At 33.6% G+C, this 22,161-nt stretch overlaps 2 protein-coding genes across 3 annotated transcripts; one reads left to right on the forward strand and one right to left on the reverse strand.

Annotated features, from left to right (window-relative positions):
• Positions 1-976: 976 nt before the first annotated feature.
• Positions 977-10,131, reverse strand: LOC130654691 (serine/threonine-protein kinase dyf-5-like). 2 transcript variants are annotated; one of them, XM_057457306.1, is made up of 12 exons: positions 9,134-10,131; positions 8,929-8,983; positions 6,065-6,186; positions 5,881-5,960; positions 5,678-5,810; positions 5,323-5,494; positions 5,189-5,248; positions 4,549-5,109; positions 4,319-4,359; positions 3,809-4,140; positions 1,764-1,878; positions 977-1,669 (listed from the first exon to the last, which is right to left on the reverse strand). In XM_057457306.1, the coding sequence occupies exons 1-12, from the start codon at positions 9,247-9,249 to the stop codon at positions 1,654-1,656; spliced, it is 1,803 nt and encodes a 600-aa protein (XP_057313289.1). In that variant the 5' UTR covers positions 9,250-10,131; the 3' UTR covers positions 977-1,653. The 2 variants fall into 2 exon arrangements, with proteins under 2 accessions (XP_057313289.1, XP_057313290.1); XM_057457307.1 differs by having other exon boundaries at positions 3,809-4,128; positions 9,134-10,130.
• A 2,090-nt stretch (positions 10,132-12,221) lies between these two features.
• Positions 12,222-22,133, forward strand: LOC130654629 (palmitoyl-protein thioesterase 1-like). The gene is made up of 8 exons (XM_057457244.1): positions 12,222-12,403; positions 16,593-16,702; positions 19,352-19,479; positions 19,867-19,937; positions 20,023-20,216; positions 21,162-21,260; positions 21,344-21,415; positions 21,768-22,133. Exons 1-8 carry the CDS (start codon positions 12,292-12,294, stop codon positions 21,888-21,890), a joined length of 909 nt encoding a protein of 302 aa, XP_057313227.1. The 5' UTR covers positions 12,222-12,291; the 3' UTR covers positions 21,891-22,133.
• Positions 22,134-22,161: the final 28 nt, after the last annotated feature.

The raw sequence follows: 22,161 nt of genomic DNA on the forward strand, positions 1-22,161 counted from the left end.
TATTTTTTGCCCAACACACGGCTCCCAATTAACAGTGTTGCAGTAAACATGAAAACCACTAAGTGCAGTGAAAAATTTAAAATGTGTGTCTGCCATAACTTCAATCAAAGTAGATTTGAAGTTGTCTACGTTGGAACCGTATCATGCCAAAGCGATGGTCGAGGCGTACGAGTTCCTCCAATCAAAGAAAGGAATTAGTATTATAAAAAATGGTTGGCACAGTGCTCGTATTACCGCCGCCGTTGAAAATACTCGGGAAATGGGTACAAATTATATTCATTTGAACCCATTCAATGCTATGGAGTAGACATTTCTAATAACTTTTACATTGAATTGTTGTTGAATAAAAAAATGTTTAGTCACATGAAAATTGTCAAAACTTGTCTCTAACCGCGTTAATTTCCACACACTTAAAATAGGTCTTCTTAAGTAACCGCGTTAATTAATGACCTGTTATTTTTAACCGCGTTAATAACCACACAGCGTTAATTTCGTGTAATAAGGTATCCTTTTAAAATATTCATAATAATAATAATAATAATAATAGCAGTTTAAGAAAACATTGAGCTTCAAAACTAGAACAATCGTGTGTTTCGTGTTTTATCGTGTTAGGAGCTTTTTAATGTTTTTTTTACGTAACATCTAGTTTAAAAATTTTTATTTCATGCAAATAAGCACAATATAAATATCAACTCGCACTTAGAAAACAGCCCAGCCCACTTCAGCCTTCCTGGTTAAAAAATGAAATTCTTGGATTGCTTGGCCGGACCGCTAAACTGACTGGGTATTACTGTGGAAAGTTTATCATTTCTTGAACAAGATAGTTTAGTAGGCGACGTTTCGGGAGATCCTTCTCCCATCATCGGGCACCCTGTACCGTGTTAGCATTTTACAGTTGAATCAAGCAAAACATTTCTAGTTAAAAAAAAGATAAGACGGTCAGGGTAGGACTTCTTATAGACATAAAAACAACCAATTAGGATTGTAATTCTTTAAATTAGTAACAAAATACAAAAATTTCATCACGTAATAAATATTACTTCGTTTCGATATATACACGTGGTAAAAGTTGTGACCATGTTAAATATTTTTCTAGCAACATGTATGAATGAAAGCAAGGACGAATGGACGTCGTCGTATTCCAAAAACAACTGTGTCTGATAAAGTTAGAACTTTTTAGAAGTTTCAAGCGAAAAAAAGAAGAGTGATTTAATTAACGACATAGATTCAATAATTATTGAACTATCACACAACCCCTAATGTTATAAAGGCTGTCGGGTTTTTGTTGTGTTTTTAATTTGCTGTCGGTCTCGTTTCAAATTCGCACTTGCTTACCAAAACCACGGACAACTAATATTTTTATATATACAAATAATTGTGCGCGCAAAAGATTATTTACACAATGTAAAAATTGGCTCGCCAAACAAAAATACATCTATGATTTATGACGAAGCTTTATGACTCCCTTCATTTCGGCAAAATACATAATTACCCTATCTTTGTTTTTTACGGGATAGCAAGGGCAAGTTAAAAAGCTGCTATAAGGACAACCCTTTTTTTAAAGGAGCACAGAACAGTATATTTTACGTGCCAAAACAGCTATAATGAGCATGCTCAGAATGTATACACGTTGAGAATGTAAACATGTAATGTTCATCTACCGCCGTACCTATGAGAAAGAAGTATTCATTTATGATTTTGCTTCAAAGGCGAAGTAGGGACATTCGTTACAATGAAATAAAAAACGGAGACAATTTTCATACTTGTTGCTCCAGTCTGTCCTTCCTTGGAATCCTAGTTTAGTTCGCGACGATTGCATCTGCCCAAGTGAGCCATTTTTTGATGCTAATGCAGGTGGTTTCCATATCGTACCGCCACCTAAACGTTGGAGTCAAGAAGTTTCAAATAAGAACTAGAGATGTCGTAAAGTAACTTAACCGGACAAATTTTCGCGCGGATTTAATTTCTCGAGGTAAAAAAAAAATCGTATTTCGCGAATTTAGCCCTTTTTAAATTTTCACGAAACACATTTCAATATCGTAAGAAACCGAGAGGAAACAAGAAAAGTTATTTATTGTAATAAGTATGCTTAACATACCATTTCTTCTAAGTTAAAGGTCAAAATCTCTATTTACAAATCCTCTTCGTCTTCAAAAACACACACTTGTTTCTAATCATCTGACGTTATTTCGTTAAAATCTTAATTAAGCATTTCGCATGCAACGGCTTGACAACCGAAAGCTTAAATGCTACTTCTATTGTTTCCAGCTCTTGACCTTTCTCCATAGTTTATGTGATTTGATCTACATACCAGGTGCTAAACTTCTTCTTCATCAAGTGTTTTACAAAACCATTCAGGGCTCCTTGCGCATGAGGTGGTTGGAAGAGCTGGAGGGATTTGCAGTAACAACTTGTAGCAAAATATGGTCGTCAGACGAAACCTTAAGACAGGACTGGTCATTTGTCTTTCAAAACAATCAATATTCAGTAAACCCGACTGATCTTTCTCCAATCCGAAACTCTCTCGCTATTTCTTGATGTACGGAACAATTATTTCATTTAACAGCTTAATTGACTGGTCTTCGTTACTGTAATGTTTAGGATCCCCTTTCTGCGAGCAAAATAATCCGCCAAGTGAAAATCTGTGGAATTAAGTGTATCAAATATCTGGAATTCCAATTTTCCTTTCTGAATAACACTTCAGAAAGTATTGGAAGTATGAAGGGACATATGCTTCTTCAACGCTATCAAATATGGCGGATGAATTATTTTAAAAACTAATCGTTAGCCCGTGTAAAAATCCACGGGTTCGCCCGTTTTTTATACCGCATTGCGTGCGTTTCGCTACTTGCGCAGCTAAGCTACCATTTTGCGTGACAGCATACAGACGAACAGACGTATACGGGTATTATAATACAGACTAGTCGTTAACCCGTGGAAAAATCCACGGGGTCGCCCGTCGCGTTCGCTCGTCCTTTAAATTTACCCGTCGCAACAAAGTGGATAAAAATATATCACATTTGATATTCGTGCGCATTTTAAAAATTTCGTGCTTCTGTTACGGGACGCCGCTTTCGCGGACACACAGACAGACGACGGCTATTATTAAAGAGATAATACCACTTATCTTTTTAGTCATTGCCAATGAATAATAGATACTTTTATGTCCTGAACAATGGATGAATTATATGGTCAACCAAAGGATTGGGTAAATATGGGTTCTTTTCTTGAGAAGAATGTTGGGTGTATCGAGCCAGTAAGAACAAAAAGTGCTACTCCGTTAAAAAAAGCAGCACGAACGACAGGATGCAAAGACATTTAAAACTTTTATTATAAGAGACGTAGAAACAACGAGAATGAGAACGAAGTTCCAGTAACCATATCTAGCGACTGAGACTAATTTGCATACTTTTTACTTATATACTTTACTATATTTTACATGAAACACTTTTTATTGTCTTTTACATATTTTTTACGTTTGTTTTAAAAAAAGAAAATAATAAAAAAAAATTTCGCGAGTATTAATTTCCGCGATTTTAAAACTACTAAATACTTCGCGAATTTGGCGAAATTCCCACAAATCGCGAAAATTTGTCCGCGCGAAGATATGTCCGATTAACTCTCACAGAAATTTGAAAATAATAGGAGAAATAAGGCAGTGTTGTGTGGAGCAAAAGGCTAGGGACTTATATTTTAGTTCCCTGGGCACTGGACGCAGTAATTTGATAACTTTGGTGGTTGTCAAAATTATTTCACGAAGGATCATCCTTCGTGAAAGGCCTCGCTAATAACATCCGTACGAACTTACCGGCTAGTCTCTGGCCTCTATTTTGTTGTTTCGCGTCCAATGTTGGTAAATACGTCGTTTTCTTAATCTCACCCAGCAATCTCTTCGAACTAGACTCGTTCATATGACTAGACGTTAATTCGACAAGCTTCTTACCAGAACCAACATCGATCACACGCCCCTCAATGGCTGGTTTAACTGGAGCGTTGGGTCCTCCAGGGTAGTACCTAGACCTCTGTAAGTAGTGTTGCTTGGCAGAGCCAGGAGTGCCACGCCCACGTTGCGTGTTGTTGCCAATATTCGGAAGTGGTTCGAATATTTTCGGATCTCTTTTACCAGAACTACAATTATGACTAAAAACATGCATACACGAGGTCGAAATAATAATAATAATAATATACAAATTTTTCTTTTGAGATGGCGTACATGTGTATGCTTAATGTGATATAAATATGAAATTTAAATTTAGATATGTTTGAACAACTTAAGAAATGTAAAAAAACAATCAAGCTTGAAGGAATGATCAAATACCTCAATATAGCTTCTAAAGTATCTGTCTTCTGGATGGGATGCTGAAATTAAAAAAATCATATTGGAATGGAATAGGTGAAGAAACTTTTGTGCTAATTTAATGCAGCAGTTAATAAATAGAAGGTTGATGTGGAATAATGCCACGTTACATTTATGTCACGTGTTCAAAGCTTAGCAAGATCCGCATAATTTCTTTTCAATAAAATCATTTCATTAAGTGTTGCTATTACCTTTTTACTGGCTTGGTAGGCTGGTTTGAACGTGCTTAATCCATCAAGTATAGAGTCAAACTCGTCATTACTGTCTTTTTTTTGCGCATGCGCTTGATTGCCACCCCATCGTCTGCGCGGTGATTGGTTGACTCTGTGAGCGGGCTCCTGCTTCTTTGGCTCGAAAATTGGATCTATTTTGTCATGCGATTTTATAAACGATTTATTTAACGAGGTATTGAAGTCTTGTGAATTAAATTTTTGCTTATTAACGCTTTCATTTAACGGAATGTTTTTATTTCTTTTTATGCTATCGTTCGTTTTTTCAGATAACACTTTGTTTTTATTTTCAAATGAATATTGTTTATGAGCTAACTGAACACTTTGCTGTTGTTGCTGTTTCTTTGCTGCCAAGGGCGGTTTCGGGCGTTGCACATTCTGCTGACCAACTTGAAAGAACGAATAACGCAACGCCTGTTGAGAAGTTGGACGCCTCTGCGGGTTCCAACGCAACATATCATACATTATTTGCACACCTTCACTGCTAGCGTTAGGAATAAGTTGCCTCAAGGGAGTGGCTACCTAAATGTTGAATGGGAATGTGATTTAAATTAGGTTTAAAATAAAATAATAACAGAAAATTGCTGAAAAATATACTTACGATTTTTGGAAATTTAAAGTTCATGGCAGCTGCTAATTGATGACCTTCTGGCCACTCTTCCTGCAAATAAATATCATGTGCATTACAATAAAGCTTATTTTTATTATATAGACATATATACCTGATATCCTCACCTTTGTAGGTGTGCCCATTACCGAGCAGATTTTAAATATCATATCGACTTCGCTAGATCCAGGGAATAATGGTCGTAGTGTGTACAGCTCTGCCATTATACATCCAAGTGCGAAGATATCGATAGGGGAGCTGTAATTAGTAGAACGCAATAAGACTTCCGGTGCTCGGTACCTATGTATGGAAAATATTTGGAGTGTCCATTCTTTAATAAGGTACAACCCTCCTGACTCTGTTAAGATTAAATTCTCCTGTTTTTAATAATGCATGAAGAATTTTTCGATTGACATACAAAACTAAGAAAAAACTACTGTATAAATCTATTACTTCTTTCAGACAAGAGTGTTGATGACTTACCACCTTGTCGAAACGTAATCTGTATATGGCGGTCTGGACCTAGTTTCTCTGACTAACCCAAAATCTGCTATTTTTACTATTTCTGGTCCACTACATAGTAGATTTTCCGGTTTCATATCCCGATGAAAAAAACCTGTAAAATAAAATAAATGTATCAAAAACAAATCCAATAGCGAAACAATTGGTATGTATTAGTTGCTTACCAGTTTTATGCATAAAGGCTAGCCCTTGCAAGATTTGATACATTATGTTTCTCACTGCTGACTCAGGAAACAATTTGTCCCTAAACAAAAGCAAATACAAGCATTTCCACATGTTTTTAAAGGTTTTCTGACAAAGCAACTGAACAATGGTCAAATATAGCTTGTTGTTGGACTAGCATCTTACCTGTTCTTCATCAACTGATAAAGATTCTCCTTCATGTATTCAAACACAAAGTATAATTGGTCATTTTCGCGAATCACTTCCTTTAGCTTAATTAGATTAGTGTGATTCAACTTACGTAGACTCTAAAACATAGAAAATATGTTAAAGTTGCTGTAAAGGAAAAAAACTCACTTGATGAGTAGACTCAGAAAAACCCTTATAATTTATCAATACTGTATACTCAATACTGTGGTCGCAGATTTCTCGTTTTTGCACCATTATATTCAGCACAAATTAAATTTAAGAAGGTTCCCGTTTTTTTTCTTCTAATAACGTCGTTATGAAATTATTTGTAATTATATATAATTGTTCAAAAAATGCATATTTTTTTCTTTCTGTCGTCACAATTCGCTAATCAGTAATTTATACAACAAAAATCCAGGAACCTTTTGGGCATAATTTATTCAGCTTTCCATTACCGAAAATTTCAATTACCCAATAGGAAGCTTTCGGAAAAAGAGACCACAAACGTAAGGGCATGTATGCGAAAATTTACTAAGGAGACATTTGTTTTAAGATTTTCGTACGTGTTATGAAAATGTGTAAACTGAGTATGCAGAAAAATGATAGAAGTGCGAACTTTTTCTTTACGCTGAATATGCATGCACGCATTCAGAATTACTAATAGACAGAAGTCTATGGAGTTATATATGGGACAATATTCGTGTTTGCTTTTCGTCGCGACGTAAATGCTTTTCATCGAGTCGTATCTTTCTTCGTGGTGTGATTTATTGTCGCGTCATATCTTTCTTTGTGGGGTAGTTTAACATTTCTTCGAGTCGTATTTGTGTACGTCGCGGCGTTTTTCACTTTGCGGCGTATTTCACTCTGTGGCGTATTTTATTCACATCAATAAAGTGCAGTAAAATAAACAAAACCTTTAGTTTAGTGCTAAAAATTATATTCTATTTTTAAGTTAGTTTTACATTTGTGATTATGAAGAAATATATTATGTGTTGTGTAAGAGTTTTATGTAATAATTTGTGTTTATGTAGTTAGTTTACTTGATTTTTGATATTTTCATCCGAATCCAGATAATAGATTATACAGTGTAGCATGCTTAAAATGTATAGCTAGCTAGCTAAACCTATAGGTAAGAATGTATCGTTTATTAAAAGAAAATGACAAAAATAATGGCTAGCTTTACCCAGTAGAAAGACCAAAGCCACTAGAAAGAAAGTGAAATATATTGTGTAAAAGCTTCACGAAATTAGTAATTCCATGTAAAAAAGCATAACTATTTTGCCTCAAAGTGAAATACCCCACGAAGTGACATACGACACGACGAAACATGAGATCACACCAACATGAGTAATAGGCCACGCTGAAAACCATTACGCTGAGAATAAGACCACACGACGAAGAAAGATACGACACAACTAAGACTATTACGAGTCAAAGAAAACCACGCCGCGAAGAAAGATACGACACAACGAAAAGCATTACGACGCAACGAAAACTATACACAAATATTGTCACACGTATAACTCCATAGAAGTCAGGGTTACAAGAGACAGCTCATGTGCATACTCCTTAACTTTGATTTTGTTTAATGATTTTTTATATGATAACATTTATATATTTATATATATATATCAATGGTAAAAGTAAACTATCTAAAAATATTATTATGCATTAGGAGGCCTATTAATTTTCTGCTGACGAACTCATAACTTGGGATCTGCAACTTGGTTTGCAATCAAATTTTGTGGGTAAGCTTGTATAAGGGCTATATCTTTATTCACAAAATTTAATTGCAAATCGACATGCAGAAGATAAAAACTAATTTTGAAAAAAATACTAAAATAAAAAGAATATGAACTACAGGGACTTAGTGGATAGTTTAAAATTCCTGTCATTTTAATAAAAGATAAAATTTTTCTGACATTTTGCCATATTTTCAAAATTCCTGACAATTCCTGAGAGTGAACGCCCTGCAATATACTACAAATTGGGTTAGGGTGACGTCAGCAAAGTTTCCCCGAAGTACAATTTTTTTAAAAAGAAATTCGTATACCCGTTGCCTTCATATATATAGATCTTGAAACACTGATCATGAAAATGTATAAGATTATGTACTTTTGACGAACAGTTACAGAGAAATGAAACCCAAGGTATAAAATGTGTAAAACTTAGGATCTGCATGTCGGTATGCCATCAAATTTTGCGAGTAAACAAATAGGGCCTATACAAGTTTACCCAAAAAAAATTATTGCAAACTAAGTTATTGGGTTGTCAGCAAAACATTTAGAGGACTGGGACATGCAAACAAGTGTCATTCCCCCCAAAAAATTTATGCTAATCAATTCACATTTATAATATCTATGTGTTGATAAAGTTTGAATGCACATCCCTTAGCAGGTATAGAATTACTGATGACAGAAAATGTCAAAAGTTGCTTTTACTTAAATATTACATCATAATTTATGCAGCATAATTAAATCTGAAACGTTTTGAACGTGAATATTTTAAGAACAAAAAGAGCTCTTTAAATACTTGTTAACAAACTTTATAAGCTCTGTAATAAAAGTCCAACACCATTTTATACAATGGGTTCCCTTTAATATACTTTCCTTTGATGTTACTATTGCTTTAATGTCAAAGTTTGGTGAATTACAGAAAAATTTTATAGGGATGTTTTACAGAATTTATTAAAGAAAATTGGAAAAAATATAATTGACTTTTTAAAAGTCACAGACAGACACACAGAAGCTTTATAGTATTACAAGAGATTCATCATATAATCATATTCTTAATAGGACTAGGGAGCTCAGGAGTTCTTCAAAACAAACTGCATAGAAGATTGTTAAATTAAGCATGCACACCTTCACTTCTCTTAAATTCATGCATTCCTCCCAAGAATAATATTTTCTTTTCATTCTAAAATAAAGAAAAAAATATATTTTTTTCTAGTTCAGCTGTATAAGTATCTTTAATAGCACAATTTAACAAAAAATTGACACTTAACACACTTCACTAACATTCTTATGTTCCTATTAACATGAAAAATAGAGGTACAAGAAGACATACTTTTTTATAGCCACAGTTTCACCAGTGTCATAAGCCTTGCCCAACATGACAGAACCATAAGTTCCATCACCAAGAACTTTCATAGTCTTGTAACGATGCATGCCTGCAACCGTCATTTAAAATTGATATGTTCACGTTTTAATCCCAATTTAATCCCAAATATCAACAGCTTTTAACAGCATTCTAATTATTGTTGTTTTAAATACTATATACTATACTGTTGTTATAAATACTATATAACTACAGTACCGCTTGAATGCAGTTTTACGTGTGCACAATAGTTATGACCTTTACACAAGCTTTTATTTGCGTCACAACTTTCGTTTCTATTATATATCCATTATTAAATACATGATTTATTTTTGCATGTCAAAAACTATAGAGTTTATGTCCCACAGGTAAAATTTAACAATTGCATGAATTTTCGTGTGGCTTATTGTTTTTTATAATTACTGCAACTGCTAAGGCAATAACACAAGAAAATATTTAAAAATTTAATTACCCTTCGTGTCTCTATTGTTTCAAGACACAAACATCTTTTATTCACACATGAATTTATTTGGTAAAGTATCTCCGATTTTGTTAACGCGTATGCCAATGTTATTGTTCTGCACACAAAAGAAATGTTTTATCTTTTGTCTATACACGCAACAAGTTATAAAGAATCTTTTTCTTTGCACACGCACGCCTCCGCACACTCCTAAAACCGAATTGAGCTCTTGCAAATTTAATTGCTTCACTTGATTTACAACAAAAATAAATAATCTTACTAGGTACATAGTAATGTTATGTTTTGCAAAAATAATTATACTTCAAGTGAAAAACAAGATTGTCGTAACACCCTCCTTCATTATGATTTTTCTTACGTAAACATGCCCTCATTACGCGACATCGTGAAACGCATGTACATGTAACATTACATTCAGGCGTTACTGTACTGAATAACCATTATTACAGTTACAACCTGTTATCAACTTATATTTAATTTTAGGCAAACTCAATGTTTCAAACTCAATTTTTGCAAGCATTGGTTGTGCAGTAGTTTTGGTGGAAGGTTAAGAGCTGACATTCAGTTTGTATGCAAGCGTTGCAAAGGTGAGATTATAGAGAATGAAGTATTTCGAGCTTTAATGATGTACAACAGTGGCTCGTTAGAGATAGTTGAGAACTTCTGTTACTTAGGTGATATGTTGGGCAGTGAAGAGGGTGTTGGAAGTAGTGTTACTTGCAGGATAGGTTATGCTTGGAAAAAGTTCAGAGAGTTACTTCCTTTGTTGACTAGCAGAGTCTTGTCTATTGAGGTAAAAGGTAGGTTGTATGACGCCTGTGTAAGAAGTGTTATGTTGTACGGTAGTGAGACAGGGGCAGTGAAGCAGTATCCGTAGAATTAAAGTTGTTATCCAGATAATAAGATTGAATTAGCTGGGGCACTTAGAAAGAATGGAGGGGGATAATTGGGTAAGAAAGTGTAGAGATTTGATAGTTCCTGGGGCAATGCCCAGAGGCAGACCGAGAAAGACATGGCAGGAGGTTATAAGGACAGACTTGATATCGGGGAAGTTGAGTTTAGATTTAACACAGTCTAGATCAGATTGGAAGAGGGTGCTGGAGTCACTGCAAAGGTGATTCTTTTAAAAAATCATGAATTAAAAATGTTCTTTTTGAAACGTTAATGGTGAAGCTACTGTTTGAAAAATCATGAAACAACTAGCACCGACTTTCAATCTGAAAATTCAAAGTTCAACTTACTATTACAGCCATGCTATTAACCCCTCTCTAGTATAGAATGTCAATTTGAAAATCTAAAGTTATCATCACACCCAACATGGAAGAAAAGGAAAACTTCCTAGTGGTCCACTCAGTAAGGTGGCAGAGTTCAGCCTACCAATACAAGGAGAAAAACTATTCAATGTGCCCAATTAAATACATCCGCAAAATTGTACATTGAATTTCTTCAAACACAGTCCCGATAAATACCTATTTCATTCAGATACCAGATGCATCGCAACTGGTTAAATACGCAGCATTAGGACGAGCTGATTCAAATTCAATATATATTACATAATATACACACTCTCTCTAGTTTGATTTGGACTTGATCCTATTGAGGACTGGCACACAATCGCTAATACTGAAGATTCAAAAGCTTACAAGGTACAAGTTCAGTTAAGCTTTGTCATTACACTGCAGAAAAATATAGCTAGCTACGCTTCTTTAAGTTAGAATGGTAGTGTAGATAGCTACGAAACATGATATCAAAATATCTTTTTTATTTCCTATAAAACTACAAGCGATTAAATTATTGCAAAAGAAGGAAACACTCATTCTTGTGGAAGTTAAACCAAAATCGTTAAGTTTGAGTTTGAGGGCAATATTGAAAAAGCCTGAGTGATGAAGAGCCTAAAACACACCAGAGAAACAACACAAAATTTTCAATTCCTAATTTTACAGTAAAAGCTCTTTAATTTTGATCATTATTTCTTTTATGTTACATCATAGTCTAAGACTATGATGGTTACATCACCTGTATTTAGAAGCTTCTCACGAGGAGGGTGCCAACTTGCTAAAAAATGATTCAAAATTTAGCTTATCCATTAAATAGCTTATAAACAGAAACTGAGGTGAATTACTCCCCTGATAAGCTCAATATTTATATCGTAACCAAATATTGTTTCCATCAACAACAACGGCCATAAAACATGGTAAATTATTCATACTGAAAGTTGTATATGAAGTTAATTCTCCCATGTTATAAATGAAAATTTGCCTCGCTTTTTACCTGCATGTGCTTTATTTTATCAATAGTAACTTTTGAATAAGTAAAGCGGAACCTAGCAACACTCCGAATCGCGCTTGTTTCCATTCGGGAATTTATAATCCGACTCAAGTCATTTAGGCTGGATAAAAATGCAGTACGCGACAATAGAACACCAGTATACATAATTGCAAGTATAATTTTACATTAGATAGTAATAAAGACTAGTCTATTTTAGTGCAATATCAACCTATTAATTTATATTTATTCTTATGCTTTTCTACTTAACGACCTAGTGCTTAATAAAGAATTTTGACTACTGTTAGATATGTCCAGTCTAGTGTTTTGTTAAGGTGAGAAAACGAAAGTCACAAACTCTTATTGTATTGTATTGTAAATTAACATGGAGTCGCCGTTGAGATTTTTTCTGCTTCTTTTTTTTGCTGCACTTTCCTCAACTTTTGGACTACCAGCTACTAATACCTCTTTGCCAGTGGTGATATGGCACGGAATGGGTAAGCATGCTTAGCTAGCTAACTATAGTTATTATCACACAGTTTTGCCAGTTCTTCCACCTAATTTTTTATCTCTGGAAGGCTGCTGAATGCAAATAAACAGAGCAATTTCCTAGATTAATTTTTGAAAAATATTATTTCTCAAAATATTGTTGATAACAATACACACAAAAATTTTGGGTCAATAATTATTCAATTCTTAAATTTATTTAATATTTTTGTATAGCTACATCATACATAATGCCAATATGAAAATAAATCACATAGCTAAATAAATTAAATTTGTAATGTGCATGTACAAACAAACACGCAAAAATGAGAAAACTAAAGATTCTTTATAACTCGTTGCATGTATAGACATTATAACATTTCTTTCGTGTGCAGAACAATAACATTCGCATAAGCGTTTACAAGCGATACTTAATAAATTCGTGTGTGAATAAAAGATGTTCGTGTGCTGAAACAATAGAGACGCGAAGGGTAATTGATTTTTTAATTTCTTGTGTTAATTCTTTAGCAGCTGCAATAATTATAAAAAACAATAAGCCACACGGAAATTTTATGCGATCGTTAAATTTCACACGTGGGAAATGAACTCGATAGTTTTTGACATGCAAAAAATTAACAATGGATAAATGTAATAAAAACGAAAGTTCTGACGCTACCGAAAGCTTGTGTAAAGGTGATAACTATTGTACACATGTGACATTCAGGCAGTAATGTAGCAGGAACCACTATGGTTGGAATACATGGTGGTGACAGTGAAATGTTTTAAAAACCCACATTTTAAAATGCAAAAAAAGAGTAAAATTCTGCCTTGTTTAGTAATAATAACAATAATAATAATAATTTTAAACTAGCCTAAATTGTTTAGCGAAAGTTCATGGCAGGAATTTGCCTAAAATTTTGGTAATTTCATTTTTGTGAGTTTTTTTATCTCTGGTTTGAAAGTACTATAAAATTTCACCATTACTTTTTGTAATTTATACCTTAAGGAGAATTATTACCCTGTTAGGACATATTCCAATCATTTTAGGTCAATTATTCACAAAGATATAGTCAAAATGCCTGTGGAAAAAAGAAGGATGGAAAATCACACCCCTTAAAAAGTCAAGAGAAAAAAATAACACCTTTTGAAGTTAATTTTAAGCCATAATTTTTGTTTTTTGGATTTTGGATAAATTTTAACATATTGATCCTTATTGCACTAAAAAAAATTTAAAATCACAAAAATGATAAAAATATCACACTTCTTTTCTCAGAATTTGTTACCTTTAACCTCTTTGCTGTGTAACATGCCAAAACATATGCAGGCTTTGCCATGAGCAAATAACCTCCCCAGCAATTAATTGCTCACGTCAGAGTGTCTACGCGAGCAATTTTGCTTGCCATATTTTTCGCTAAAAAAACTTTACATTTAGTCTCTTAGGGCATCTTTTTCAGAAAAAGTGTGTGCCGAACTTTCGTTGGTTAAAACGTCCGATAGATTTTTGTCTTGGTTGGACACTTTTAGATCTCAGAATTATTGAATAATCCCGGTCCTTTAAATCCACAAGCAAGCCTATTCATAGCCAACCTGACCATCCTAGTTTTGCCCGTCCCCTTTGTCGTTGGTAACCAAGTCTTACATGCGGTTCTTAACTAATGCGGAGGTGAACGCCGACAGAGCACGAATGACGCAAGTCAGCAAAACTGCACTTACAAGCGGAACAGACAATTTATCATGCATTTAATTGTAGATAATTTCTTCATTTGACGAAACAATTGGAAAGCATAGCAGGTCCAAATTTAATGGATTATTTTCTTTATGCCGCAACTGTTACAATTTTAAAAATGAAACCCACGTGTGGTATAATTTTTTTTTTCTGTATAAATTTTATGTACCTGACATGTACCTTTTAAAAAGAGATTTTATTTATTAGTTTTATTTAAGCCACGCGGATAAAGATTTTTTTAAATTTGAAAACAAAGCATATTTTTTCCTATTTGCTCGTGATGACCTGAAAAATAAACATTAAATACTATTTTGGACATGTAGAAAAGGAAGTTAAGATTGAGAGAGTTGCTATACCAGTAGACGCTCGATCATCGTGTTTGGGGTTCACAATTAAAAACATCCCCCATTTTTCTACTGCAAAATGAGTGCACAACAAAGATTAACCTTAATACTCGTATCGCACACGTTTTCTAAAATGGCGAATGAACTGTTGCCTGATGGGTGGAAAATAATCACACCAAATATCTTTTCATTTTCACTTAAAAGACCAATCAATTCTTGAGAAAAACAGTTACACTTATCTCAAATGTTAATATTTACGCAAGCAATAGAATGCTTGGGTAACGAGCACTTCACGAGCACTACACTAAGTTGAATAACAATTCCATAATAAACAAATAAGATTCAGAAATTTCATTCAATCAAAAAATTCAATCAAAAATTGATGAAAAGCTCACAATTTTGACTGATTAAAAAATATTTCTTAAGAAAGCTACTTTATAATTAAAGAACAAAATATGGATGATTACTGATTAAAATGGAACCCATTTTTGGTCAAGATGGGTTTATAAACATTATTGGTCAAGGTAACCGAATTTTAGTGAAAAACAGCACTCAGGGAAAAAAAAGGGATAAATTGTTAAAAACTTGAGAAATTAGATAGATAGATGTGCATTTTTTACATGACTAGCCTTACAAATTTCGAGGGATATACCCTGTATATTATTTCCAGGAGGGGGCATGGCTTAGATGAAGTGTCCAATAGTATTTAATGCTCATTTTGAGCTATGCAGACCCAATTGGGGCCCGCACTCTACCAGACAACTCCTGGCAACATCCAATGGCCCACACAGTGAGCCCTCTCCCCAATTTCTTTCACATGACTTGAGTTAACTCGGAGTTATGGTAACATTCACTCACCCATGTTGAATAGCCGTCAAAAGGAATGGAACCCCAGTCTCCTGCACAGAGTACGAGAGCTATAACCACTAATCCACAGCGCCACAACTTAGTGACTTTTTTATTTTGAATGTTAAAATTTACCATTTTTGTGATTTTAAATACTAAATTATCAATTTGAACTAAAAAACATATTTACTGTACATGATATAAGTATTTAAACCATTAAGTTTTTCTTATATGGATTTATAATGGACTTATTGGTGTAAACCTTACCTTTTTTGATAAATGTGATAAAGTTATCATTATTTTTCGCTAAGTATGCGAACTTATTGCCCTGAAAAGAATTTTTTATCACTAATATGTTACTGATATGATCTGCACTAGAACATTTTTATATACTAACTGGTTCAAGAAGTAGGTAAAAAAGTCACAATGTGATATTTTTTCATATTTCTGTTTTTAATAACTTTTCTGCTAATATTCTGGTGACAATCGATTTTAAATATTAAATGCTATATTTTCTAAAATTTCCAAAATAATTAAACAAAATTGATAAATTTATTACAAAAAAGCAAAAATGGGCATTTTTGTAATGTCCAATGAGGCTTCCACTTCCACTTCCACATCCTTTCATTTTCTCTTTTGTATACCCAATTTCTAGTGGGAACGCGTTTTTTTTGTCATCGTCATCTATCAAGGAAACGATGGTGAAACAAGCTTCCGCTTCACACTCTGACATCCTACTCAAAAGAAAGTGAAACAACATTTGAATTGACATGTAGAAATGTTGACGACTTGTTGTTTGAAAAAAATATGGTGCAGCAAACTGTACCAACATGTTCATCTGATTTATTTTATCATGTTGCTCAAAATGTTAAGAACTAAGGATAGATTCACACTTTTCTAGTCTCTGGCATGACTGGGTTGAGAACTGAACCCAAGACCTTCTGCATTGGAAATGAATGCTACACCAGCATTCAAAAGCTTACAGATGGTCAAATGGTCTACTGGAAAACATCAGCAAATAGCTACTTCACGTAAAGCTTCACACAACATAAGAGAATGAACAAGTATTTGTTTGGACATAAGCTAGTATAGGTCAAAAATATGAAGCTACATAAATGTGATTTTACCTACAATGTTTTTTTGTAGACAATAAATTAGTAGCATTTTACTAAAATCTGCAAATTAGTACCCAGAGTAATATTAAAAGTAACAAACTTTTTTGCATACCTATTTTATAAGGGTGTGCAATATTACAATATAATATTTTACAATGCGCTTTTTTAGGTGACTCATGCTGCAACCCATTAAGTATGGGCAGCATTAAGCGTATGGTTGAAGCCAAAATACCCGGGATATATGTGAGGTCATTGATGATAGGTGACAATATAATTGAGGTTTGTATTTCATTAATGTATAACTAGGTGGGCGTAGTGTGCCAGTGTGCTCGAAATTGTGTGAGTGATGTACCTTAGGGAATTAATTTTTGTGACTTTTGTGAAAATTAATTCCTACATATATAAACCTGCTTTTTCTCAAATTTGGCTTGTTTTTTTTAAGATAAGTAAATTTTAACTTCAGAAGTCTTTAAAAGCTTAAAACAAAAAATAATATACAGCAGGTGTGTGCATGGATTTCTTTTATTTTTAATTGAAAACAAATTATTTCAAAAAACAGGTTGTGAAATTTACTGATCTATAAACTGTCGACCTGCGCGGGGTATGATGCTCAAATTAGTATTGTCAACCTTGTTTCCAGGGGTTGTTATACATAAAAAAGAAATCTGACAATCCTTGGGAAAAACAGTTGATTTTTTCATTGTAATATTTTCAGCTTTTTTTATGCACGTGTGATCGCACAAAGTCCTAGGGACTTCTTATTTATGATACAGCAAATAATTACCGGCGGTAAAAAAAATAAGTTGTTTAATGCGTCTGCAAACGCTGAGCGCTGTCTCAAATTAAAGAGCTTCAACTGCCCTTAACCCTATTCGTGCTTTAAAGGGGGTAATTCAGCCCCCCTCCCCCAACCCACTTCTTTACTTTTAGAAGAAGGTCGAAGATGTCAAGCGAAAATAAAAATAAAAAAATAAAAAAAAAGCTATATCTAAAGTCACATGAAGTTTTAACAAAAAGTGAATATATTATTTAGAATTTCTAATGCAAATCTTTCGTGTGAGTCCAACTTGAAGAAGTACCTAGGGATCCCCTTAAATGCTATGGTTTTGAAGCAACACCAAAGATGACAACAATTTGTTGAAAAATATTTGTTTCGTGTTAACTACATTTGAGTTTGAGAAAAGGAGAAGGATGTCAGGTTTGGTATGGGGGAGTTTCAAACCAGATACGTCTGTTACCAACCTTAACCTTAAGACGTATCTTGTGGAAACGCCTATGTCTTTTGTGAAAACACTAACTAACCTTGTGTGTCTCTCTGGGAAACACCTGCAGTTTGGGAGTCTGAGATAAGGAGAACGCTAGTGTTCATGCCTTGTGACCACCCTTTACACTGTCCCACCATTTTGTATTTGGAAAAATATTGAGCTTATAAAGTATATCTTCCCATAATGTTAAGCCACCTCTGTGGACGCTTTAGTACTGAATGCAATCAAAACCAACCCCTCAATAAGGTAAGCGCTAACTTCAGCAACTGCAATTAACATGTCGTGAACTGTGGGTTCACTACCAAATAGTAGGATACCAAATAGTAGGACTTGCTTTTTTCGTGAAAATTAGTATATACTTGCAAAAATAAATTCCCTTAGATAATCTCTAACTGGTAATGTTAAATTGTGTTTTTACAACATTGATTTTAAGTTAGTGTTACGTACTGTATGTTTTCTTTCAACTACAAAATATCAATTCCTTTTGTTTGCGATTGCACTATTGACATATCATTAGATTCCTGGTTTTTATTTTTATTTTAATTTGAAGTTTTAATGTATAATATTTTTAGCACAAAGAATTGTCTGTTTGCTTGTCGCATGCTGAAAGCAACTACCGTATTCTTTCTATTTGACGCCCTGGAAGTTTAATTAATTTTTGAGACTTTAGATTGGGCATTAATCGGAGAGGGACGTTAATTAGAGAGAGGGCGTTTATTAAAAACAATTAAGTTTCAAGTAATAAATTTTATATTCTTAAGAAAATCATTTAAAAAATCTTAGATTTCTTCAAAATCATCCTCTTCCTCGTCTTGATCTATTATGTTGAATTCAACATTTGCTTCTTCGATACCAGTGTCCCTTGCGAATGGGTCCTCATCAAGGATCTTGTAGTTCAACAGAGTCATTTTATCGGACTTGTTGCACTCGCAAAGTACGACACATACTGCAGCAGTGGTATTAGACAGAATGCTTCCTTGCTTTTCTTGATTTGAAATTTTTGTAACTGTCTACTTATCACTAGAAATATATTTAAATATACTAAACGTTTACACACTTCGTCATTAAATTGATAGGGTTTTTTTAATACGGTTTTTTGATGTTTTAGGGTAGGCGTTTATTGGAGAGGGGCGTTAATTAGAGAGAATACGGTACCAGATTAAGTTGCACGCATTTTTCATTCTTATGCATAAGTACAGCATGCCTCTCTGATAGCAATTAACTATAGAAAATAAATGTTATGCTTATGCAAAAGACCTCCGGACAAATCCGATATCAAATGCGTATTATTTCAATCATATGAAATTGTGAGTAAAAATTATAACTTTCCTAACAAGTTTGAAAACATGGTTTCAAAGCTTTTTGACGTCCTTTCGTAATATCCGTATTAAGCAAAAAGGTTATAATCGAACTTTGGACGTCATAAGTATTCAATTTTTATAAGAAACCCTCGTTTTGGCTGTCTCGACTTTGAAGAAATTGGTTTTCTTTTTTTCCCTCCTGTTTAAACCCCAAATGTCTTTCCTCTTTGTTTATTAATTTTTTCCCTATTTTTTTATTGAGTTAACTGTTCACATTACCTGTAATACGACCCTCTTGTTTCTTCTTAAAAAAATGTGTAACAATATCTTACTGTTTGTTATGCTCTGCTTTGTGTCTTTAGGATACTGAGAATGGATTTCTTCTTAATGCAAACACCCAAGTTGAGCAAGTGTGTCATAAGTTGGCTTCTGATCCCAAACTAAAAAATGGTTACAATTCAATGGGATTTTCACAAGGTGGACAGTTTCTGTAAGTGCTTTATTTCAGATGCATTTTTTGTAAAAAAATTTTTCAGGATTAGCATAATATCTGCTGTAACAAACTGTTTTAAAATTTATGATTTATATACTATTTACAATATACCGTTTTTTTTCCTAATTTTTCACATATTTTTGATGACGATATGTATATTTTTTTTACCGTAACCATATGGCCTGATGGTTTGAGAAATCTAGGTTTTTGCAAATAAAATAGATATTAATAATAAAATCAATAAAATAAAACATATTAGTTAAATTAAAGAGTAGGAATTTGTCTTCTCAAATATCTTAAAAGATTCGTGAACAGCCCATTTAACACGTTTTGTGACCAGAAAATTTCACAAATTTCCAAAACTTAACTTGCCGTACGTTTTAGACGAGCCGTTGCTCAGAGATGTCCGAGTCCTCCTATGGTTAACCTAATCTCGTTTGGTGGCCAACATCAAGGTATTAAATCTATCTTATCCTTTCAAGATTTTTCTATCCTTTTGTCTATACAAAAATTCTGAATTAACGACTTTTTTCTTGTTAGGAGTCTACGGGATTCCACGATGTCCTGGCGAAAACTCAACGCTCTGCGATTACATGCGCAAATTGTTGAATCTGGGTGCATACATCAGTTGGATACAAAATCATTTAGTGCAGGCGGAGTACTGGCACGATCCTTTAGCAGAAGCGGAGTACCGCGAAAAAAGTATTTTCCTTGCCGACATCAATCAAGAAAAGGTAAGCACGACGAAAGAAGAAGAAGATAACGCTGGGCGGTCATCGTTTTTTAAAATTCCCAAAAAATTAGTTTGGACTTCTCTGCGATGCTTAAAATGCATTTTGGAAATTTTTCCTGTTCATGCAAAGTGTGCTCACTTTTTTCAGGAAATAGCTTAGTCTATGGTAGGGAAACAATGGTTACATAAAAATAAATATTTATAACACACACACACGTCTATTTGCGCCTGTAACCACATTTTTTGTACATTCCAATGTTATAGGGAACACTTTACAAAACAGACATTAATATGGAAATTTTGGAAAGTTAACTAATAATATTAGCATATTTCAGCCTCGTGTAATTCTACTCCATCATTGATTTTGGCCTTAAAGGAATCCATGCACTCTTTTTTTGTTTAAGCATAGGGTAACTTTGGCTTAGTCTCGATATGCTTAAGAATATTGAGCCTGCAATTATGCTTTTTGCTTAAATTTTTTTTAGACTTTTGTTTATCGAAGAAAGTTGAAGGATTTGTTTTGTTTTGTTTTGATTTTGTATTTTGAAATCTACACTGCATTGCTCCTAATAAAGTTGATTTGAATGTTTGTAGAAAATCGGACCTTTTTCTATTAATAAGTTGATTTGCGAGACTTTATGAAGTTTGTTTATGTGTATAATGTGTTGTTTATAAACAATAACACTGTTCTCACATATTCAGATCTGATCTTTGTTATTTCCTTCTGCAAAAATTACTTTTGGCATAAAAACTGAGTTGTTAACTCAGAACCTATGCCAAAAGTAATTTTAAGTTAAATTTCTGAACTGAAGGAATGCTTATTTTTTTGAGACATTCGAGCATGTGATTATAACCGTCATACTCAAGAAAAGAGTGTATTCTTTTAAAATAAACATATTTGAATTGATCAAAGTGCGGAAAATTTATATTGTATTTCATAATTCAGACTGTCAACCAAACCTACAAAGAAAACTTAATGAAACTCAAGAATTTTGTGTTAGTTAAGTTTGGTCAAGATACGATGGTTGATCCGAAAGAGTCCGAGGTAAGGGTTATATCATTACGCGAAAATTAGCGATTGTCTTATAACATTGGTTATTCTTGTTGGTTCATAATTTTTGTTTATAGTGGTTTGGATTTTACACGCCCGGTCAAGGGGAACATACACAGACGTTGCAAGAAAGCACACTTTATACCGAGGTAAAAATATTCAGTTTATTTACTTCTTTCCCTGTATTAGTAATGTATTACTTCACTATAAAGAGGCATTTTTGTCTTGTTTTGTTTACCGATTCGCGATAGTAAGGGTAGGTGTGAACTCTCATTATACAAAAATAATCTTGGGTATGCAAGGTATTGTTAGTTTCCTTTGCTGAAACCCTCTTAACAGCCCTCCTTCTCAAAATTTAGAGAAACAATAGTTTTCTATTTATAAACAAAAACACAAGCTTGAAAACCTCTTTGTAACTCGTGACTGAGTTACTTGCTCTCCGCAGTTTACTTTTCTGATTAGTGGATGTTTTTGTTTTTATTTTACAATATTGTCATTTAGGACCGCCTTGGCTTGCAAGAGATGGATAAGGCTGGCAAGCTTCATTTCCTCATCGCTGATGGAAATCATCTGCAGTTTACACAAGAATTTTTTAACGAAAAAATTTTGCCATTTTTAAAATAACTATGCAAATGCGTGAAATTTTCAGTCGCTAAATTTAAAAAGGATGCTTTCCATTAATTTTAGACATTAATTTCCTATTATCAATTTAAATTTTTTTATATTTTTTCAATTTTAATTATGATATTTTCTTTCACATGCGTTTTCCCCCGTATTTGACGCATTGAACTTCGCCCGTTATTAAAAAAACTATTACGCAACTTTTATAGTAAAATAATGTTTTGTTCAATATATTATTCTTGCTAATTGTCATTGTTTTGCTGCACAATCATTA

This window comes from Hydractinia symbiolongicarpus, chromosome 8, assembly GCF_029227915.1.
Source record: "Hydractinia symbiolongicarpus strain clone_291-10 chromosome 8, HSymV2.1, whole genome shotgun sequence".
NCBI lineage: Eukaryota > Metazoa > Cnidaria > Hydrozoa > Anthoathecata > Hydractiniidae > Hydractinia > Hydractinia symbiolongicarpus.

Coding starts and splice junctions, on each gene's coding strand:
- LOC130654691 (XM_057457306.1), bottom strand. CDS start 9,249: ATGACGGTTGCAGGCATGCATCGTTACAAGACTATGAAAGTTCTTGGT. Junction 5,961..6,064: donor TATCAGTTGATGAAGAACAG/GTAAGATGCTAG, acceptor GCTTTTGTTTAG/GGACAAATTGTTTCCTGAGT. Junction 1,879..3,808: donor TAGAGGCCAGAGACTAGCCG/GTAAGTTCGTAC, acceptor TCCAACGTTTAG/GTGGCGGTACGATATGGAAA.
- LOC130654629 (XM_057457244.1), top strand. CDS start 12,292: ATGGAGTCGCCGTTGAGATTTTTTCTGCTTCTTTTTTTTGCTGCACTT. Junction 12,404..16,592: donor GGTGATATGGCACGGAATGG/GTAAGCATGCTT, acceptor GCGCTTTTTTAG/GTGACTCATGCTGCAACCCA. Junction 19,938..20,022: donor GTTTGGTGGCCAACATCAAG/GTATTAAATCTA, acceptor TTTTCTTGTTAG/GAGTCTACGGGATTCCACGA.